This window comes from Apus apus, chromosome 10 (assembly GCF_020740795.1).
Source record: "Apus apus isolate bApuApu2 chromosome 10, bApuApu2.pri.cur, whole genome shotgun sequence".
In the NCBI taxonomy this organism is placed as follows: Eukaryota; Metazoa; Chordata; class Aves; order Apodiformes; family Apodidae; genus Apus; species Apus apus.
The window spans coordinates 1,881,684-1,899,300 of record NC_067291.1 but is presented as its reverse complement, the minus strand read 5'-3'; the positions used below and the strand labels follow the sequence as shown (position 1 = coordinate 1,899,300).

Sequence of the window (17,617 nt, the reverse complement as noted above, 5' to 3'; positions counted from 1 at the left end):
ATATTCCTCTTGCAGTCTGCAGACACTGGTTTGGAAGGACATTGTAAGTACATGCTGATCCTGGATATGCAGAGCACTCAGCCCTAAGGCTGATTTAGTTTCTTCTTTGAGACCTTCAGCTTGAAAACTTAATTTCCTCCAAGTTTTCCTGCCCCTGGAAGGCACAGGTAGTGTGTGATCACTCAGCAGGTATGGAGTGCTCTTTCCTGGCCAGCTTGCTTCAGTTTCTACACCTGGCAGCTTCTTTTTGCACAAGACCTGAGAACTGTCATGATCTGATGTCTTCATTCAGTTCATGCCTTTGGCTCTCAAAGTATTTTCATGTTTGCTGTGTAGAGATCCTTGTTAGGTGTCAGTTTTCTTATATATAACCCCTAGTGCTTTGTTCTTATGTATCATGGTCATGGTTGGCATCATCTTGTTGGTCTGGCTCTTCAACCATGTACATTGAATTTTGTCAGCAAAGCTATCACTTGCCTTTGTGGATACATACAGACTTTAATCAGCTGCTTCCTTCACCTAATTTTACAAGGGTTTGTAGTGATAGGATGAGGGGTGATGGTTTTAAGCTGGAAGAGATTGAGGTGAGACATGAAGAGGGAATTCTTGAGTGTGAGGGTGGTGAGAGCCTGGCCCAGGTTGCCCAGGGAAGCTGTGGCTGCCCCATCCCTGGCAGTGTTGAAGGGCAGGTTGGATGGGGCTTGGAGCAACCTGGGCTGGTGGGAGGTGTCCCTGCCCATCCAGGGGGCAGAACTGAATGATCTTGAAGGTCCCTTCCAACCCAAACCAGTCTATGATTCTATAATTCTTCCCTATGGGATGATACGATCACAGTATTTTTCTTGGGTAATGAGCTCTTTTTCAGCTCCCTGCTGAAAAGAGATTAGCTTTAAAATCAGGGGGGGGGAAAGATAAGAAGCTTAACATATTAAAATATTTTTAAATGCCAAAACTTCCTTAACTGGAACTCGTGGAGTTAGTTTTCATTTCTGGTGGGCAGGATCTCTGCTAAGGACCTGGCCTCTGCATCCTCTGCAGCTGTGTCCAGCATGGAGGATCAGTTCAGCTTCTCAGTGCACATGACACCTCTGGCTGGTGCAGAGTTGGAGCAACCTGCTAGAAAATGCAACTGCAAAGAGTGAGTTAATTCTGAGAGCTGCAAGTGCTTGTTTCTGTACACAGCAAATGGTCAGAAGCTCTGAGAAGCTTCTCTCTGTGTTGGAAATCCTGTTCAAATTTTCACAGAGATTTTGAGAAAAGCCTGGGCTGATCAGCCTCTCCTGGTGCTGTCTAAGAATTTGCTGTAGCTGAAGTATCCTCACAACCATGATTTTTTTGTTGTTCAGAAGCTTAATTCTTCCTCTTAGCAACATTCTCAATCTGCTGCATAACTGTCCAAGAAGAGGCTGGCAGGAGTAAGGCGTGGGCTGCTTTCTCCATTGGAAAAGCTCTTGCCTTTGAAATACCATCCTTCCTTTAGCACTTCAACTTGCTAAACAATCTCCCAAAGAGTTATGATGTCACCTTTGGGAAGAGCAGGCCCAGCTGATGCTGTCCTGTTGCACAAGGTGTTTTGCATGGTTTTGTTTGCTGCCACTGCAGCTGTGAAATCTGCTGAACTCTTTTAGCCTGCAGATCAGGGGTCACAAGCCTGTGCCCCCTCTGTCTCCACCAGGCTGTAGGGGCTGCTGGTGGGAAAGGAAGCTTCCCTTGAGGAGAAGAATAAATTCCAGAGCCCGGGGGTCTTCTCCTGCAGCACTGAGACTGGACTTTGACTGGATTAACAGATCAGTGTCCTGCCATCACATAGCAGGCCACGTGTGCCATAATTAGCAGGCCAGAAAGCGAATGGGCTTTAAAGGTGGTCACTGCAGCACCAAAGCCATCTGCTTAAGTGAAGGTTCAGCTCAGGCAGTCACTGATCCATCCTAATCTCTCGTGAGGCATTAGGCTGCCACGGGCTGCTGTGAGGAATGTGGCAAAGGGCAGGGGCGTTATTTATAGATTAGTCAATTCAGAAGACCCTCTGCTGATATTCAGGGCTGTGTTTTGCTTGTAGTTGTCCAGCTCCACCTGCAACCCTCCTTAGAACATATAAAAAAAAAAAACCATGAGCCAGCAATGTGTGCTGGAGCCCAGAAGCACCCGTGTCCTAGGCTGCATCAAAAGCAGTGTGGCCAGCAGGGCCAGGGAGGGGATTGTCCTGCTCTAGTTTGGTCTTGTGAGACCCCACCTGGAGCACTGTGTCCAGTTCTGAAGCTCTCAATGTAAGAAGGACATGAAGCTCTTGGAGAGAATCCAGAGGAGGCCACAGAGATGATCCAAGGGCTGGAGCAGCTCTGCTCTGGAGATAGGCTGGGAGAGTTGGGGTGTTCAGCCTGGAGAAGAGAAGGCTCCAGGGAGACCTTAGAGCACCTTCCAGTGCCTGAAGGGGCTCCAGGAAAGCTGGGGAGGGACTTGGGACAAGGGCAGGGAGGGATGGGACAAGGGGGAATGGAAGAAAACTGGAAGAGGGGAGGTTGAGGTGAGACATGAGGAGGAAATTCTGGAGTGTGAGGGTGGTGAGAGCCTGGCCCAGGTTGCCCAGGGAAGCTGTGGCTGCCCCATCCCTGGCAGTGTTGAAGGGCAGGTTGGATGGGGCTTGGAGCAGCCTGGGCTGGTGGGAGGTGTCCCTGCCCATGCAGGGGGGTTGGATCTGGATGATCTTTAAGGCGTCTTCCAACCCAAACCAGGCTGGGATTCCATCATTGTATTTGTGTATAAATGAAACCCCTCCACATGTGTGCTGGAGGGGTTTTGAGTTCTGCTGCAGTGCAGTTACCCAGGGGCAGTGTCACTATAAGGTGTGACAAGCATAAAGGGTCACAAGTCACTGCACATCCATGGGCCAAATCTAAAATCTTGCTGCAGGGAAGAACACCTTGATTCAGCTTTCAGAAATCTGTGTTAAGGCATCATCAGTTCTGAGTCCTGACACCATGGGCAGGTTGTAACCATAAAATCTCTCCTCTCTTACTGCAGAGCTGAAGGCTCTGCAGAGTCACAGGGACCACCTGACTGGTGGGAGAGGGGAACGTGGATGCTTCTCAGCTTCCTGCACTGGCAAACCAGCTGGGCCATCCTAGTGTTTTTTAAGTTTTTGGTGGATAAACTCAAGTTTGATATTGAATTTGTCCCTCGTCTCTCAATTTGTCTGGCAAACCAAGCCTGAAGGGCACTCTTGCTGATCTTCAGTTGAGGTGCTGCTCGGAGAGACGTGGAAACTGCAATTTTCTGTCTGTGAGACCAGCTCAGGGTGGGGAAGGACCAGCTGTTCTCTGATGAGCAGCTTGTGAACACGGAGATTTTTGTTTTGTCTCGTAGCTACTCCTGACATCACTGGCCACAAGAGAAGTGAAAATAAAAACGAGGGGCAAGAAGCCCTGATGTACTGCAAGTCTGTGGGCTTCCCCCATCCCGAGTGGGTGTGGCGCAAGAAGGTCAATGGAGTCTTTGAGGTGAGAAACCCAGGGTGCCAGCCCTGCATTGCCTTCCCAACAGCTGGAATTTTTCAGCAGCAGTGAGTATAAAATGGGGAATTCCATTGTTGCTGTGAACAGAGGTGCTCTCTGCCTTACTGCTGGGTAAAGTTAGGAACTGTCCAGAGAGATATGGGGTGTTTGCTATAAATGGCTAACTGGGAGTTATGAAATGTGGTTTAAAATGCATTTGGTTATAAACTTCTCAAGCTGTTTTCCAGTCTTTCTGGGTGAGCTCACAAGGCTTAATCTGAGGACGTGGTGATGAGACCTGCTAGTGTTCAAGTGGTCATCATTTTCCATGTGTCAGCTGATTTAGGGAGTGGAAACACTTGACTAGCAATTGGGACAGCAGAAGAGAAGCTGGAGGTGGCTGAATCCTCAGCCCACCTATTTTTATGTTGCTCCAGGATCTGCCAGGGAGGTAGCAGTTTGATTTGCCAGATGAAGAAAAATGCTAAGCAAATAATGGTGTGGGCTGATTGTTCCCTGAGAAGTGCAAGCTCACATTTTGATGGGGCAGTGCTGCCTGAGTGACTTACCAAGTGCTGTGGGCCAGCAGGGCCCCCTGGGGTGGTCACTGTGCAGATCTCCCTTCACACTGAAGTCATTTGATAAAAAATTAATCCAAGATGAATTTTCAGGAAGATCAAATATCCATATTTTGGAGAAGTTTTACCCCTTTTAAAATCCTTTCAATGTAAGTAACTCTGAATTTTTTTTTTTCTTTTTTTAATTTATTTGGGTCAAATGTAGAAAGAATAAGAGCCTCAAATTCCAGCTTCTCTAAATATTCCTGCAGTCAGTGCCTTGGGCTGCCCTGGCCATGGGTCTGTGAGCAGTGGGTGTTGGTTTTAAACATACAGCAGAGGCAACATTATATTAGGGCATGACCTTAAGTAGTTACAAAATGCTGTCTAGTGCAGTGTAGAGTATCTGACCTGGGATTAGACTTTCTTTTTTTTCCCCTTGGCAGCAAAGTAACTAATTTTGTGCCCTGCTAGGGAATGTGTCTCCTCTCTCTTGCTACTTGTCTCATCTGTGTGGGTCGACCTGTTTGGTCTCGTTGCTGTAACTGGTGAGTGGAGCCAACAGTTTCGCTTGAAGCAACAGGTTGAGAACATGGTGGCTGATCACAATCACTGGCTATTTTGTGGCTGATACTGTTAAAACAGGATAAAAGCACAGCTTGTCAGTCAAGCTGGCTCTTTGTTTTCCTTTCTTTTGAAGCACAGTTGCCCTTAGGGAGAGAAGCAGCACAAAACCTGCAGTGGGCTCCTCCGTTGCGTTACAGACCCAGCTTCTGCAAGAGCCCCTCAAACCTCTTCTAGTTCCCATGACATAGATAGGAAGAGGCACCAGCACTTCCTAAACCTCTTGCTCTTTTCCTCTTGCACCTTCTTTTCTTTCACCAGGACATCAACAACTCCTCTGGCAGATTCTTTATTTCCAACAAGGACAACTACACTGAGCTCAGCATCACAAACCTGCAGATAAACGAGGATCCCGGCGAGTACCAGTGCAATGCAACCAACCAGGTCGGCTCCGTCTCGGTCACAACCATCCTGCGTGTCCGCAGCCACTTGGCTCCCCTCTGGCCCTTTTTGGGGATCTTGGCAGAAATTGTCATCCTCGTTGTCATCATAGTTATTTATGAGAAAAGGAAGAGGCCGGATGAAGTCCCGGACGGTAAGTGTGCGCCGAGCCGCTTGTGAGGAGGCAGATGTCAAGAGACAGGAAGGAGACAGAACTAGTGGAAGCGGGACAGAGTGGGGCTTGGTGGCAGGAAGGATCAGCAGCACAGTTCCTTCAGCTCTCTGCTCTCTCACCTCTTCACTCTCCAAACATTAAGCCCAGCAGACGTGGAGGGTCCAAGTGCTGTGGAAGGTCCTAACGCTGGATTTCCCCCAGATCTCGGACTGTGGGGTGGGAGGGTGGTTCTTGCATGGTCTTCCCAGCTTTTGTTACTCAAGGTGGTCGAGTTCTCCCAGCTTTCCTGCTGCATTAGCCCCGAGAGATCCTGCATGGCAGCCCTAAGGAGCTTAGAGCAGCAGAAAGGGGAGAGCTGGAAACACTAATCCCTGGTGGCACTCCCACTTCATGGGACATCTGCAATGGACACTGGGCAGGTTTTGTAAGGAAACATTACCCTTTAAAGGGATTGGGGCTGCAGAAATAAAACTTGGTTTTAATGTTAGAAGGGTGGAGTTAGAGCTCTTATTTTGGTCTGTAACTGATTTTGTTTTTAAGGAATGCTCTGGAAACTGTATCTAAGTGTAATAGCCACTCAGTTATATTTTCTAAGGATTAGGTATTTGTTGTCAGGTTTGATGGTAGCACTAAGTAGTTAATCTGTGTTTGGTACACAAAAAAAGTAGTAACTTCTTTGAGCTTCTTTCACATACCTTCCTTGAGAAAAGATGGAGGAAGGGTCAGTTTGAGGCTAAAATGAGTATTTGAAAGAACCACATTGGGAAACAGGCTTTAATATGACACCCAGCTGCTTGCTACAGTGTTTATCAAGGAAACCTATCCAAGGAATCCTTGGGAGAAGCAGCTGGTGTGCCATCCTGCTGTAGGAACATGACACATCTTAAGCAAGATGGAATGGAGCAAGAGTTTCAGAGTATGTGGAGGGAAACCCGCTGAATCAGGATGGGAAACCCTGAATCATTGGTGTCTTCCTGGATTGGATGAGTCCATGGTAGAGGACTTCCAAAGGCAGCTGTGTTGTAGCTTGGGCAGCGACCAGGAGCTGCTGTCAAGCTGCAGGATGGCTGAATGTCAACACAGCAGGATGTTTGCCTTTTGGGAGGAGAACAGGTGTGGAAGCAGTGACCTGCTTGTGAAGCTTGGGTGAAACCACCTTCACCGTCCCTGAGCTGTCCTATAGAGAATGAAAAAAAAAAAAAGAGAACCTTTTGAAAGAGATAATAAATGTTAATATTTTGAGAATGGCTGAGGCTTGGATCACTTCTGGAGCAGATCAAAACTGTCTTTTAACTAGTGTATACCTAGAGGAAGCCAGCTTTGGGTCTTAACCCCTTGAGTAGCATTTACTAACTGCTCATAGAGCATGCAGTGGCCTAGGTGTGGATCCAACACAACTGAAAACTGGGTAGTGCATGTTCCACTGCATCACTAACAGCTTTGCAGTTGCTGAGGGGTTGATACTGCCAGCAGTTTGTCCCCAAAGTGGCTCTCAACCAGTCCAGAAAACTTCCAAAGAGACAGTTTAAATGTTCCCTTGCACGTCGCCGTATTCCGGTGCCACCTCGGCCTAACTTTGATGTCGGGGTGGCCAAGGGAGAACCTCACCTCTTTGGTGTCCATAGTTCCCTGCATTTCAGAATCTCATTGGCTGGCGTTTCACAAGCTCTGAAGATTGTAACTTGATGAGCATTAATTGCATGCAGCCTCAAATGGACTTTTGATCCAATAGAAATTGGCTTTGACTGGACCAGATCCCAGTGCAACCACCACGTTAGTGCGACTGAGCGCACGTTGGAGGCACAGAGCTTCATACCTGTTCATTTCCTGAAGTTTTCCTGGCTGGTCTAGCTGCTCCTCAGATGCCTGAGGGATCCAGGCTCATCATCTCCAGTGGATGTGTCCAAGATGATGAGCCAAGTAACCGAGGTTACTAAATCTGCTTGCTCAGTCTGCTGTTATTTTATAGACAGCTAAGCTTGACTCCTGGAGGGAGGTGCACCTCTCTGGCGGACAGATGTTTTCTCTGTCCACTTCCTTGGAGGGCAAGACCCCTGTCACAGTCAGTACCTGTGTATTAGGTTTGCCTGGGTGGAGAGATAAAATCAGCATCACATCTTCTCAACCAAAGACCAACTTGAGTCCTACGTTCCCTTTGGATACTCCGGCATTTTCCGTACTGGCATTTGGAGCTTTCCATGATGTCGTGGTGGGAAATACCCCAGGAGTTAGGGGTGTTTTACAAATGCAGATGTGAGAAATCATGGACAGTCTGCTGATTTCCACACTTGGATATTTTCCTTCGGTTATTCTTCATTTGGTTGTTTGAAATTCCTTGTTATGAAATGCCAAAGTTAACGTTCAAATGCAGCAGCCTGCTGAGGGTTTGGAATTCAAACTCTCTGCTTCCAGAATCCTTCATCCTCCTCCACATGCTGCAGTGAGCAGATAACACCCTAGAGCTGAGCTGGCAACTCAGGCAGATTCCAGGCTGGACACCATATTCCGTAAAATACTATTTGGCAAGAGCTGTGATACCTCTCAAATATCAGGTGGTTTTAGCTAATATATAAATTATTATTCTTAGCATTGGTTGGATGTGTTACGCTCTAAGGCTTCCTGTCCTTCCTCTGCTCTGCAGTAGCAGCAGCAGCCAAGAAACCCCAGCCATGTTTGAGGATGGATGGCTAGTGTGCATGGGACTTTAGAGCACTGCCTGGTGGGTTGTTCTCATCTGGCCTGGCACGTCCCCCCACTGCCTGCTGCCTCTGAATAGCCTGAACGGTGGGGTGCTGTCCTCTCACCCCTTGGCCGTGGTCAGAGTGGCCCATGGGGTGCTGTAGATCCCACCTTAGGGAGAGGAGATGCCTCCCACATTGAGTCAGGTGTTTTCTCCCCTTGAGAATCTTTCTGTGTAGACCTAGTGCAAAGATCATAGAATCCCAGCCTGGCTTGGGTTGGAAGAGGCCTTAAAGACCATCAGGTTCCAAACCCCCTGCATGGGCCGGGACACTTCCCACCAGCCCAGGTTGCTCCAAGCCCCATCCAACCTGCCCTTCAACACTGCCAGGGATGGGGCAGCCACAGCTTCCCTGGGCAACCTGGGCCAGGGTCTCACCACCCTCACAGCAAAGAATTTCCTCCTCATGTCTCACCTCAATCCCCGCTCTTCCAGTTTTCATCCATCCCCCCTTGTCCTCTCCCTCCCTGCCCTTGTCCCAAGTCCCTCTCCAGCTTTCCTGGAGCCCCTTCAGGCACTGGCAGGTGCTCTAAGGTCTCCCTGGAGCCTTCTCTTCTCCAGGCTGAACACCCCAACTCTCCCAGCTGCTCCGGCCCTCAGATCATCTTCATGGCCTCCTCTGGAGTCTCTCCAGGAACTCCATGTCCTTCTCCTGTTGGGGCTAAATAAGATGACTTATTCAGGATGCTTTAGGATTTCTTAAGGAAAACAGTGATGCTAAATGTGGTAACTCCCCTATGTACAGAAAAATTCAAGCCTTTCTGGAGCTGAAGGAGCTGTGAGATCTAGAAGACACCTGCAGCCACACAGAGCCTGACTGGTGGCAGCGTGGGATGAGATGCAGTTCAGTTGCATCTACCCTGGGTCCTGCTGGGAGATGCTGGTGCCCACGCTGAGCTCTGCCATGTCCAGGTGATGTGGTTTCCAGGGCTGGCTCAGCTGAGCTTCCACAAATTCCTGGCAGCCCTGCAGGGTGTGCTGTGTTCATCCCCTGGGACCAGCCCAGCCCCAGCTGGAAGCAGAAGCAGGATGGCTCCATCCTTCACTAACAACAGGCACTCTTAGTTGGAGTCCTTCCACCTTTCTCAGCTGTCCTAGCCTGCCTTTCCCCAGCTGCCACCTTCCAGAAGCTGCTCATCTTCCTGCCCTTTTATGTTTTTTGGAGAACTGTATTGAACTATTTAGCACTTCCACCTCTCCAAAGAACCACCCAACTTCATGCAGCATAAGGGAGTAGGACAGCAAATCCTGAGGGTCCCCCTGCTCCACCCTGACTGATGAGGAACAGTTTTTTAGAGGAATATGTTTCTCAGGTGGAAGAACCCTTGGACAAACCAGATGGGTAATTCCACTGGTTTTCTTTGCACTTTACACAGACAGAAGAGGATATTTATAAGAGCTCCATAGAAAAGTGAGTGGTCTCACAGCTGCATAAGCCTAAAAAACAGTAAGTAAGGCTTGAGAGCTGTACCTTTGTGGGGAGGTTAATCCAAGAAGTGCCAAAAAGGCCTTTTGATCCTGAACAGAAGCACCCAGTTGCTAGTGGGGGTTGTGGCTGTTTGGAGAGAAACATTGTCTATCCTGGAAGGTGTCTGGGATGCTTTCCAGAGCACTTGGGAACTCAACCTGGCCAGTCAAAATAAAGCCAATTCAATTAATTCCCTCTCATCTCCATGTTCCACAGGCTAAAAATGACCTGTCCTAGCATGCCAAGTGCCTCACCTCCTGTGGGTGGGTAGAGTGACAGCTCACCTGGGTACATTTGGAGCAGCTCTTCTCCATTTACTGCTGAGCTGCAGGGAGTGAGGCCACTTAGGTTTGGGAATGTGGGGAGGATAAAGGGCTGTGTGTTCCCAGGTACTTTCCAAATGTATTCCCTGGCCTTACCAAAGGTGTTGCCTCCAGCTAGGAGTGTTGCTGTGCTGGAAGGGCAAGGACACTCCTTTAACTTTGGCATTTCCTGACTGCAGTTCTTTGGTTGCTGGTTTTTCTTTATTTTATTTTGCATGGACCTTGCCTTTGGTCTTCAGTCTCTTTATGCTTTTTATGCCACAGAGCAGGGCTGCTCAGTAGCTCCTTTGCTAATATCTCCTCCTCCACATCATTCAGTGTCTTTTTTTTTTCCCTTCTGCTGCTTTATAGCAGAATAAAAGGATCTTTGCACCCGTGAAATCCATATTTCTACCAGAAATGGTGCAAGGATGGCATTAGTGGATGCCCAGTGCAGGTTCCTGCTGTCATGCCTGTGGATTTAGGGGCATGCTCATCCTCTGGGGGGGAGGTGACTGCAGGGAGCACCTCCAGTGCCCTGCCTGGGGGTGCCAGCCCCCCTTGCTGGAAGGAGGGAGGGAGGGCAGATTACCTTTGAATTTCTGCCCCCTTTCAACATGAGAGTTCTGACTTGCTTTACACCTGGTGAAAGATCCCCTGCCTTTCCCAGGGAGGTGGTTGGTTGTGTCAAACCAAGAGTGATGGGGTGGCCAAGGGGGCAGCTTCCAGTGGCTTTTGGGGAGGAGAGCTGCATGGCCATGGCATGTGCTGCTGGCACAGCACTGCATGCACCCTGGGAAACAGCTTCAGCAGGGCCTGCTGGGGCATTTGGCTGGGAATGCAAAGTGCTTGGGCTTCCCCTGACAAGAGAAAGGAAGCAAAGAGCTTTTCTTCCTCTGTGGTAGAGCTTAAGCTGCTCATTTGGGGTAGATGTAGCCACCAGCCATCGTAAGCTGAACCTAGTATCTCCAAGATTCCTAAAGAAAGTGTCCTTATTTTTCTGCTGTTGTTGGATTAAATAGCCTAAAACTAGCAAAGATGCTGTTTTAAAGGGTGTGTTCTGGGGTAAGTAGGAAGTAAAAACTTCTTGGCTACATTCCCCTGTAGGAATGTCAACAGTTTTTACTTCAACATCCATATTGTACATGATCCTTAGCTCCAAGCCATGAGGTGGCTGGGTTAACTCGTGTCCTTCTCCATTCCTCCCTTCTCATTTCTCAGCTTAATACAAAGACTTTTCCATCCATGTTTTTCTGCTCCAGCTCTGCAGAAGCTCCATCCATATCCCCACATTCTTTCTAATACTCATTATTTTTTTTCTTGACTGTCCCTGTTCCTGCCTATTACTGTAAGTAACTTAAAGGACAAAATGTTTACAAACGGTTTACCTAGTAACAAGTTGATTTGGGGTTGTTTTTCTCCCTCCTGTTACCCTCACCTTTCCTCTCCCACCCTTAAAATTCATCAAGGGGAGAAAATCATCAGACAGGCCCATTGCACGACTACGTAGCTATCAACTAGGAGCAACATGGTTGTATCACACTGGTAATTGAACAGCTTGGGGTCCCTCTGGGCCTTTCTAGACTGATTTTAGGTGCTCTTATGGGATCAGAATTCCTGCAGTCTGACGTAAGTAATCTTGGCCAGAGATTCTCCAGTGCCCACAGCCTTGTGCCTTCATTCCATTTCGGAGCAACTGCTTTCTTTTTATTGCTTTGCTTTATGGAGTAAGGTGAGTGTCTCCATTCACCTCTTCTTCCCCCTCCCTCCAAAATATCCCCCTTGGTGGAGCACTGTAACTCCATGTCCTCTCCAGCTGCTGCCTTGGGAGAGAGCCTGAGGGTCTTGTGTGGCTGTGGGCAGCTCTGGGTGCTCCATGTGGAGCCTTCCAAGTGTTTCATGAGTTGAAAACTTGAAAAATTTGTTTTAAAAATCTGAATTTTTCCAACTTGGGCAAACTGATCGATATTCTTATGAATGTTTTCCTCAACATTTTCAAGCCACTGTCAGATTTTCTCTCCCCAGAAAGCAAGCCCTGCTGCTGGTTTTTCAATCCAAAATTCCCTCTGTAGTAGTTCTGACAAATTGCTGTGCAGGCCATAGAAGCTGTGTTTTACCACAGGGCCCCAAAGCTGCCACAGATGTTCCTTTTGAGCATCTGAACAGAAACTGAGCCCAAGTTTCATTGGAATAATGCTCCAGTTCACTGCTGGTCTGTAAAGGCAGGTGTGAGTAGAAGTGCTGCTGAAGCTGCTGGACCCAGCTCCTCTCGGGGTGGATTTCTTGGTGAGATTTAAAGCACAAGCAGCCACCTAGAGCCCCTCTGGATGCAAAAGGGCTGGAAGTGCCCATCAGTGTTCTCATTTTTAACTTCCACCAGTCGTAAGAGGCTACACAAAATTCATTTGATATCAAAAATCAATCCCATGGCTTTGCAAAGAAGTAAATGAAGCTGATGTCTAAAATGCCTCCTAAATTAAGTCTGAAGGTAAAGGGGGGGGCACCAAACAGCCCCTTTCCCAGGCTTCTGAAGTGTGAGTTGCATTCCCAGACAGTTAATACAAGTGGAGGAGCTAAAGCAAAGTTATTTGTCATCATCCTGCAATGTTTATGTCCAGGTATTTTTGCCTGGAAGGATGGATTGCACGTGATGCACTGAAGACAGCAGCACTTGTCACCTCCCCGTCCTGACACGGGCCGGTCCAGGGCAGCACTGAGCAGATCATCCCTCTACCCACACAGAAAGCTTGGCTTGGCTCTTTCATCCTCTCTGATATAAATCCGGGGAGTCTGGGGGTCTGCAGGTCCTCTCCAAATTGAAAAGCTAATTCCTGCAGAAGGAGGGCTGTGGTCTGGGCACTTCCAAAACCCCAGCTCACCTGGCAGCGTTTGGGGAGCGGAATGGAATGAAGCTGCACAGTGGGAGGATGTTCTCGGTGGCCACAGCTGTTAGAGACTGTTAGAGACAAGAGCAGCTCGTCTGGCATGAAGGTTTTGAGTTTATATTGATCTTTGTGGGTTACTATGACTTCTTTTTTTTGTTTGTTTTTTTTCCCCCCCTTCAATTGCATCAATACCCTTAAAAAAATGGTGGTAAGTGAGAGCTCTGCATGCTTTGGAGTTTGTTTAACCTCCGCTTCAGTCTATACAATGCACAAGTCATAATGTTAACACTTCTTCTTCAAACTCCTTCATTCACCTTCACAACTAATTTGGATTTCAGTTGGCTGGTTTTGGTTTGTTGGGTTGTTTTTTTTTGGTTTTGTTTTTGTTTTGTTTTTTTAATCTTTAGTTAGTCTAATTTTGTACTTCTATTTCTGTTGTTCTGTTGCCCCCTGGTTTCGCTCCAGTTCCGGTCTCTGTCTGTACTGTTCCAGGGATGCTTTCCCAGCAATTCCATGGCTGCCAGGATAGTAACACACAAGAGAAATTGTCCTGAGGCTTCTTGAAGTTCTAGATGGCAAAGGGGGCGAGTGGTGGGGATCCACCATACGAGCAGTATTCTCCTAAGGATGTTGGCTCTTTGCTAGGAAGAGACCCGAGGGCAGCCTGTGTAAATGTGAAGGCTTTTAAAAATTATTATTAATTTTTATTCTTTCAAACACACAAAACGATGTATCTGAAGTAGGCATCGCAATATTTCCACGGAGAAGGGAAAATGGTTCTTTTACAGCCAGAGAGAACTGGTAACGGTGCAGTTTGGTGTTTCTGAAGTCCAGCCAAACAAACTCTCAAAAGACGTGGATTCTGCTTGTTAGAAAAGCTGAGATCAGCGTCCTAGAGCTGAGGGGCAGGGGTGGCAGTGCTGGGGGGTTGGGGCAGAAGGGCTCCCTGTGTCCCAAGCTCTTCCCACCCCGCTGGTGGAGGACGTAGTGCCAGCTGCTTGCAGACCTTTTGTGCATCAAAAGATGTTTGTGGAGGGCAGCTCTAGATCTCCTGTGCTCTGTGTTTCAGTACCTGATGTGTCTCTGTATATCTCCACTGTATATACAACAGCACATTGATGTCTGGTTGTCCCTCCTAGTCCCAGTTCTCCCTGTACCTTGTCTGATAGTGCACTGTTGCTGGTAATGGACTTCTGTGGACACCGGTGTGTCGCTAGTGTGTTTACTTTTGGCTGTAAAAGCTCTTGGTTTGTGGTTAGTTCTTTCTTTTGTTGAGCTATTATTTTTGTTCCTGTCACGGTCCGTGCTAGCGGTGGCTTTGCCTCCCCGTTGCCTTGGGAGGTCCAGGTGGAGTAATGTCCCCTCTGCCCGACATTACTCCCGGCGTGTGCTCATGCGGATGCCTACACTGTTAAGACTGTAATCTCCATAACTGCTTCATGTGCACTAAGCACCCTTGTGGAATCCTGCTGAGAGTTTCCTAAAGACTTCGGGGGGGGAAAAACAAAACCCGACCCCTCCAGCACGAGGTGGGAACGGCACCAGTTGAGTGCCCAAATTGCAGGCCCTGAATCAGGCCCCCCAAAATCCCCTGATAGGAGTGTTCACGTGCCCCCAATTGATGTTTTTGTGCTTCTCTCCTGCAGCTTGGGAGCAAAACGAGGTTTGGTTTATCATTCAAAAAAAAGCCTTCAATTGGTCATGAAAAGAGCTAATGCCAAACGTTCCTCATTGGCAGATTTTTTTTCCAGTTTTTAAGAGCTAATATTTTTTTTGCCCAGGGCCACAGGCAGAACAGCAACTGTCTGGCTTGTGTACCTGAAGTCTGTTGTGGCTGGAGGCCTGACAACAGCCCAAACTCCTCCTGGTGTTTGGAGCCCTGTGGGAGGCAGATACCTGCTGCTGTCCACAGAGCAGGTTGGACCCTTGAACCAAGGGTTGCCCCTCCAACCTCCTCCTGACCTGCTCTGTTCAATTAGACATGGAGAAGAATGGAACAGGTAGAGGGGTCCTGTCACCTCCAGGGGAGATGAGCAGGTGGTGTGTGTGCCCTGCTGGGTGTAGACCAGTCATCAGCAGTTGAAGAATGGCTGACAAAAGAATGAGATACAGGGGTTTCTTGGGGGGGAAAAAAAAAAACCACAACAAACAAGAAAACAACCAGCAGGATTTTACAACTGAAACGTTGGTTTGTCTTCTCATCTATTTTTTATGAGATTGAACCACTGGAACTTGGGGACAAGATGAGTCTTGACCATATTGCAACAATCTGTCCGCTACAGTTGCAGTTCTTCATGACAAGCATTCAAAGTGTTAACTAAAAACCATTGAAGCAACATACCTGCCATTAAAACCTGAATCCAGATAAAAATAACTCCATGAACCTTTGCACTATCAAGTGGAATGGCCTTTAATGCTGTAGATAGATTGGTTTGCTGTTTGCAGTTCAGGCCATGCCCGGGGCACAGACTGACTCCCTTTTCCTTTCCTTTCCTTGTCTTTTCCTGGGATTGCTTCGGAATTCCTGCTGCAGATGATGAACCAGCTGGGCCAATGTGAGTGCATTTTAAGAACAAACAAATATAAATCAGCTTAATTTAAGGCTTTGTGGGAGTTGAGGTGACATCACTGGTGGTTCCAGACACTTGGGTTTGTGGGGTGAGGAAGGGTGAGACCTGCACGGCCTGGAACAGCAGGTGTTGCTGAGGGCGTTGGAAACACCTCTTGGTGCTGCAGGGAAATGGGATCTCCTGGGGTGGCCTGTTTGGTTGGGTGTTTACAGGTACCTGAAGTAAAAGCAGCTGCTTCAGCTGTGAAAGGGAAGCAGCAAAAGTTGGAAGCGAAATGCCTGATGTGGGAGGGGAACTGGGCTGGGCCAGGATACAAAGATGAGGATATAATCCTTATATCCTCCTCATATATAAAGGGAGTTGTCTTCCCTTTATCCATTTAAGAGGAGGAAGAATGAAATGCTCTTTAACTTGCCATGTCCAAAGACATTTTTTCCTCATGCCTGTGGTTGATTTTGGTGTTTTTTGTTTGGATATTCTTTCTTTCTCCAGGAAAACCAATTCTACAAACAATCATAAAGATAAAAACTTACGCCAGAGAAACACAAATTAAAACTGCTCCTCATGTAAGTATGACCTGCACACGTCTGGGGAGGGGTCAGGCCAGAGCCCTCCTGGTTCTGTGGTGGTTGGGGTGTGTGAACTTCACCTGCTCCTCGTGTGGAAAAGTCCCCAGTGGGGGAGGATGGCACTGACCTGCTGCCCCAGAGCACCGGGGCAACCAAAAGGTTGATTTAATAATATGCAGGTAGCTTAATGATCTAGTAGCTGTTGAACTCTGCATAATCATAGAATCATGAAGGTTGGAAGGGACCTCAAAGATCACCCAGCCCCAACCCCCCTGCCATGAGCAGGGAACCACTAGACCAGGTTGCACAAAACCTCATCCAGCCTGGCCTGAGAAACCTCCAGGGATGGGGCATCAACAACCTCCCTGGGCAACCCATCCCAGTCCCTCACCACCCTCAGAGTGAAGAATTTCCTCCTAATACCCGACCTAAATCTCCCCTCTCAGTTTCAAACCAACAGAAATCACCTATTGCTAATTAAAACCTGCTAATGAGAGCTGTGGAAGTGCCCGGGGTGGGGGCAGCTGGCTCTGCCCCGGGGCTGTTGAGCTCTGACTGCAGGGACACACACACGCCGGGCATTGACTGGCACCTCTTCTCCTTTCTTTTTTAGAGCTTTAAGTTTCTGAGAGACTGATGGCAATATGACCTGCTAAATTTAAGGGTTGGAACTCTTGGTTCTAGAACTCCAGTTCTGTCTGATTATTCTTATTTTTGGTTTTCCTTTCCAAGTGAGCAACAATATGACTGTCTAACGCATGCCTTATTTAGCCTCTCCTGTAAGGATGACCTAGCCAGATAAATTTTAATAATGCTTCAGTGTAGAAGGTGTAAACTATTTTGGGCTTGATGTGCTGTGAATGTCGCTTCTTTTTTTTTTTTTTTTTTCCTCCTTTTTTTCTTTTTTTTTCTTCTTTCCCCTTTTCTTCCCCTTCTCTCATCTAGTTCAACCTTAGGAGTAGTGAGCTGGTTCACGCATGCGCCATTTTTTACTTCCTGTAGCTGTTAAAATTGGCTCTTAAACCGCTCTGCTGCCACCTAGTGAGACTTTTTGTAAAGTACAGCGAGACTTAAAAATATATACAGTATATATTTATATTTGGGGGGAGGGAGGGAGGGAGGGGGAGGGGAGGATGGTGGAAAACCAAACGACAGTAATTGTGTTTCATTTTGAAGCTGCTGATATTCATTCCTTACTGTATGTCTGAAAGAGGAGAGAATTCTGCTGTTCTGGTACTTAAGAGAAGTTAATATAAATTGAAATTATTTTAAGGGCTTAACCTATAGAGAGAGAGAGAGAGACTTGGGTGTCCTATAATCAGACTTCACAAGCTGGAATGGTTGGACGTGGTGGTGGTGGTGGAATGCAGTCGAAAAGAGAAACAAAACTTCAGTTTATAAATATATATATATATATATATGATGGCTTTTTAAGTGATTCTATTATTTTTTTTTGTTGTTGTTAAATCATGTAAATTCTCAAATCCTTTTGCACTGATGTGTTCAACATATTCTTGTACATTCAATTCAGGCAAACTTTTATAATTTTCTTTTTTTTTTGTTGTTTTGTTGAAATGATGAAATGTTCCAGCATGGTGATATTCTATGCAACTAGTCCTACTCTTTTAGTTTGACACTGTAATTTCTCATGATTTAAAGATTGTAGAAATAGACCTGCCAGGGTTCCCATGGTGTGTGTAACTGTAGCTGCATGAACTTGTGTTCTGTGTATTTGTTGAAGTGCAATGATGTATAAAAAGTGGATTCACCTGTTTTTAAAAATAAAACACTGACCAAAAAAAAAAAAGAAGGCGTGAGGCTTCCAAATATTTATTCACACCTCAGCTTGTGAATC

General features: G+C 47.2%; 1 protein-coding gene across 2 annotated transcripts in view; it reads left to right on the top strand.

Annotated features, from left to right (window-relative positions):
- NPTN (neuroplastin) overlaps positions 1-17,556 on the top strand; it is a 60,189-nt gene extending 42,633 nt beyond the window's left edge. The window contains exons 4-8 of one of the 2 annotated variants that reach the window (XM_051628426.1): positions 3,364-3,497; positions 4,934-5,207; positions 15,169-15,178; positions 15,686-15,759; positions 16,376-17,556. In XM_051628426.1, coding sequence (XP_051484386.1) covers positions 3,364-3,497; positions 4,934-5,207; positions 15,169-15,178; positions 15,686-15,746 — 479 coding nt within the window. In that variant the 3' untranslated portion in view covers positions 15,747-15,759; positions 16,376-17,556. Of the gene's footprint in view, positions 1-3,363; positions 3,498-4,933; positions 5,208-15,156; positions 15,179-15,685; positions 15,760-16,375 lie in introns of both variants that reach the window. The other variant, XM_051628425.1, reaches the window with a different exon arrangement.
- Positions 17,557-17,617: the final 61 nt, after the last annotated feature.